This window comes from Neoarthrinium moseri, assembly GCF_022829205.1.
Source record: "Neoarthrinium moseri strain CBS 164.80 chromosome Unknown scaffold18_Wmoseri_CBS_16480, whole genome shotgun sequence".
NCBI lineage: Eukaryota > Fungi > Ascomycota > Sordariomycetes > Amphisphaeriales > Apiosporaceae > Neoarthrinium > Neoarthrinium moseri.
In genome coordinates, this window is record NW_026055132.1 from 15,220 (window position 1) to 20,112 (window position 4,893).

The following is a 4,893-nucleotide window of genomic DNA, read 5'->3' on the forward strand; positions in this document are numbered from 1 at the left end:
AGACTCCGGAGACCTTGTCCTTTGATAACAAACAGTGATCTTGCCTACGCAAATAACAATTGTCAAAAAGGCTCGAGTTGGGTAATAGCACATAAAACCCAACGTCGCGAGTTTGATCCACTTCTATCCCTTGATTACACATGCTCATTTCCGTCCGTATGTGTGGCGTAAACCGGGAACGCATTCCTTGAGCATTCCAATGGCCGGCCTTACACCTCCAATGGATTCTCGAACTCCTATCATCTGCCACAAGCCTAACAAGACTCGACCAAGTTCAATCAGCTTCTTGGAGCGCTCGAAATGAAGGTAAATTTATCTTTCCACCAATTTTGACAGACACTGGATACTAATAGACCATCAGCCCATTTTAATTCGGGACAAGTATCGTGTCGATCGTAAGATTGCCGAAGGCGGGGCTGGATTGGTGTATGCTGGTGCGTTGGCATGGACTCATATTATAGAGCAGAACTTACATTAACAGGTACCGACGTTACATGTGACAAAGATGTTGCCATTAAGCTAATGGAGAACCGGAATGGTCCCACCGCTTTGAGGCAAGAAGCAGTTGTATACCAACAGCTCGAGGAAGCACCCGGATTTCCTGATTTTTACTGGTCTGGATCAGATGGTAGCTACGAATTCCTGGTTTTCGAGCTCCTGGGACCCTCGTTGGCCGATCTTTTCGCGTATTGCGAGTACAAGTTCTCATTGAAGACCATCCTCCTTATCGCCGACCAAGCGATCGCTAGGATCGAACGCATTCACAGGCACTTCCTTCATCGAGATATCAAACCCGAGAATTTCTTATTAGGAACAGGAAAACAAGGCAATACAATCTACGCGGTCGACTTTGGCCTAGCCACAAAGGTTTATAGCGAAGAAGAGTATAGGGGATATGAAGGACTGGCATTTGAAGGCACTTATCGCTATGCTAGTATTAACTGCCACAGGGGACTCGGTAAGTGCCTTTCAACTTTCACTCGCTGGGACAGTACGTGTACTGACTGGCATCAAGAACCATCTTGGAGAGATGACCTCGAGTCTCTGGGTTACGTTCTCTTGTACTTTGCGCGTGGGTCTCTGCCGTGGGAGGAAAGCAAAGTAACAACAATGAACAAGAACAGCATTTTCAAGGACATGAAAGCTAGCCTTTCTGGCGCAGAGCTCTGCGAAGGCTTTCTTCCCCAGGAGTTTGCTTTGATGATCGATTGCGCCAGGTCTCTGAAAATTGGCGAGAAACCCGATTATCGCTATTTCCGCCGGCTATTCCGGGATCGCTTTTTAGCTGAGGGATTCCACTATGATAATGTGTTTGACTGGACTGAAAGGAGATTCCATGAAATCCGTGGCGAGCTCAACCAGAAAGAGTTCGCGTGGGGCGCCATAGACAGTTTTCAATGATCGGGCAGAAGGCGTTGCACTTCATGCGACAAAACGACCTACATTGGAAACATTCTGACGGCTTAACAGCTAAACCTCTAAGATACGTTCCGCTCTCTGAGCATAACTGCACAGTTAAGTGATTGGTGATACCTTGTCTACCGATGTCTTTACCATATTTTCATACTGCTTTCAAAAGTGAGCATAATGTACATAATCTTTTCAAATTCGATATGTGATCTACCATCACAAAAAACGCTGGTGGGGCTTTACCCACACACCGGATCTGATGACCAACATTGTTACCATGACTCACACTACTACATAGCCTGCAGAAGACTCGGGGGCCCGTCTAACGTTGCCGCGGACGGCTGTTCAAGTGTGCGTCTTTAGCCAAGACGGTTCGGAGGTTTCACTTGGAAATCCAACGGATTCAAAACAGGTGCTAGACAAACGTCTTACAGCCTCAGGTCGGGCAGCTCCGCAGAATCTGGTGTTCCGACATCCGGCCATGGGCAGGATAGTCGACCGATGAGCCCTCGGCGGTGCGACGGCTCCAGGGCCTGGGCAACGTGGCGCCGGCCCCAGGGCGGCGGATAAGGGGAGCGGTTCGCTCGGTACACGGCATGAGAACAGCATCCGGTGGTTAGGAAACGGCGACGGGGAGGTCAACGCGTGTTCGGGCGGATCCGAGTCGGTGTTCTCATTTCCAATGAGTTTGGCTGCCGCCAACTCCTCGTGCCACACCATTTTATGCGTACAACGTTGCTATCCGGCCAAAGATCTCATCGCCGCTGCTGTATTACGATACGGCGATGAACAAGCCTCGACTTCGGCGACAGACTGCGTGTCGACAATCTCAGGCAGAAATCTGCGAGGCAGCCAAGGTAATTAATTCAGTTGGACCAGGAGAGAAGCACGCGACTGTGACGCCACTGGTGACAGCGGAAGAGGGCATCACCGCACCTGTGTAGAGTGAGATGCTGTGAAGCCAAAGCTATCGCGGCCGCCCGCAGTTGGTGTTACAGTCTTATGCTCATGGATTACACCGGCCAGGGTCATGAATACAGCGATTTGCTTGGCGAGGCATGAGTACAAAAAAATCTCCGCAGCTGAGTAACGTTGGACCTCAACGAGGCTGCTGCCGGCAGTGCACCGGTGGCACCGATATCTCTCAGGGTAACCGATGGATGCCGCAGAAAGCAGGGGGTCTCCGAGCTTCGTATTTCAAATGGATTCACGTGTGATGTGGCCTTCGGAGTTTCTTGGTCGGCACGGCAGCGGACTTACCAGCCGGCTTCTATTCTGATGGCTACCTCTCAGGGTTGATCCCAGCTGGCATATAGGTCACCGAAAGCCAGGAACCAGTTGGAACAAGCCCGAATCGACTTCTCTTACATGCAGTCATTCTAGTGAGGTGTCAAACCCTCATCGAGGCGGGTACGATAACGCCAGCCGCCCTCGGGCTGAGTTGCGGCATGCATGGCTTGCAGATGCGCCCGCTCGCAGTGCATGCGTTGGGGCCTGATTGACTCTCCGCGGGCGTTCTTGTATTTATCGGCCTCCTATGAATGCGGTCATGGCGAGGACAGGAGTCACCAGTGACAGAGCGGCGACAACAACAGAGTATAATTATGAAAGAGCGGTAAGGCAAAGTCACAGCCCAATTGGCCAATGCAACCCCTTCGAGTCCACGCCATCCACCACGAGAAGGGTGTGCAGCCAATTGGTCATGGATGGCCCGGCCACATGGTACGGCGAACGGTGGAGAACCGGCATTGCGACGTCCAGTCCGGGGCTCTGATCAAGCGGAGCTTCTTTTGGGCTTCAGCCGGCTATACTGTGAGATTCGCCACATCCCCACCCGGAGCCTCAAGCTCATGGCCACTTCTGCAATCCTTTCCACATTGGGCAGCACACCCGCATGTAGCTTGACGTGTATGAACGCCCGGCGGAGGTGTATGCGTAATGCGAGCCGAAATCACGGTAACATAACCTGGACTAATACTCTACAAACAAGCAACCATTTGGTAGAGCTGCTTCGTGCGATATTTCATTCACAGACAAGCTCTCTCGAATGCAGAATGATCACCAAAAACAGCATCGAGGCACCGATGAAGGTGAATATGACAGATCGAATGGCCTAGCGAGAGCGTCGTGCTTTAGCCATACTTATCTGGAAGCCATTGGCCTACAATCAGCTGTGTGACGGTTGATTGGTTCCCTAGAAGCTAGGATACGAGCCTGCGCTATGCGTATGCAGGCTGTGAGTCGACGGGGGCCGAACGCGCCCGGTTAGACTGGCTCACACCTTACCCAAGTGAATGGAGGAGCTCGTTGGAAATTAGGCAACCAGTTGCCTTGGATCATAGAAGACAAGCCGTGCGAACCATCCTAGCCCTCAGAAGACCCAGGTTGCACCCAACCTATCTCGTGCCACGTCGCAACGGTGGCTGCCAAGTCAGAGCCAGCCGAGCTCTCAGAGGCCTACTGATCGCGTCGCTTGCTCGGCATCGAGCAGAGAGCTGTGCTTTGTTCCCGAGAACCTACCAGAGCTCCTTCGGTGTCGTTTTCTGTCATGTCGCAGTTCGCAATCGCTTCGGTTGGCTGAGGAAAGTCAGCGGGTGACGCCGCTATAGAGGTCTACTGGCGTGCATTGGAATGCGGTGGCATGCCGATGGCTGCTGCAAGTCTTGATAAAGCTCCGCGAGACCCTCGTTGCAGGATGATAGGTGCAGCCATCGAAAGGTGATACCGCAGCTGCACTGCTGCAGTCGATCGACGCATGCCATGAGATTGGGTAGCCATCTAGATGAAAATAAAAAGTCAAGGAATCTGGAAGCAAGCCGACTCTTCACTTACAAGTACTGCAGTGCAACACCGACTGTGTTTTTAAATCTGTGTGCATCATTCATCGTTGGCCTGCGCTGGCTTGCTCACAGCATTTTGTCCTCAACTCGTACCCCGCTCGTCATCACCTCCCCTTGGTTATAACAGGAGCCCCCGCAACTTGCCAACAAGCGTAGGGAGATTGCTCGCCTCGTTTTGCTTTCCAACCCACCACCTTGCCTTCAATGCTGACCAGCGATTTGCTGGGCTGGAATCCGTCGCTAAGAGGTACGGTTCCCCGGAATCTTAGCAAGTATAAGCTCGCCCCTCTTCGCCCGAATTGAAAGCGCCGGGTGTCATTCGTCTTGCCGATTAACTCGTTTGAAGTCAACCAACAGCCCCCGAAGGTTTTGGTCGTGATATCGGGTAGTCTTGTACATCATGGCCGACCATGGAGTTATCCAGACCAGGGTTGGTACTGGCCCTCGCCCAGGGTCTCATCCTCCTCCGCCGCCGCCGCCGCCACCGCCGGGACAAAGGCGACCAGCAGGGCCTCCGCCGCCGCCGCACCCAACCGGACCAGCAGGTCCTGGTCATCAGGGCCCCCCAATGCAGATTCATCCTCCCCCTCCTCCTCCTCTTCCAAGGGATGCAATACCAGTAGACCTGCGTTTTCGTCAAATC

General features: G+C 52.6%; 1 protein-coding gene across 1 annotated transcript; it reads left to right on the forward strand.

Annotated features, from left to right (window-relative positions):
* Window positions 1-300: 300 nt before the first annotated feature.
* Window positions 301-1,401, forward strand: JN550_005615 (uncharacterized protein; the record flags this gene model as incomplete). The annotated part of the gene is made up of 4 exons (XM_049317262.1): window positions 301-306; window positions 362-434; window positions 482-958; window positions 1,016-1,401. The coding sequence occupies 4 exons, from the start codon at window positions 301-303 to the stop codon at window positions 1,399-1,401; spliced, it is 942 nt and encodes a 313-aa protein (XP_049172237.1).
* Window positions 1,402-4,893: the final 3,492 nt, after the last annotated feature.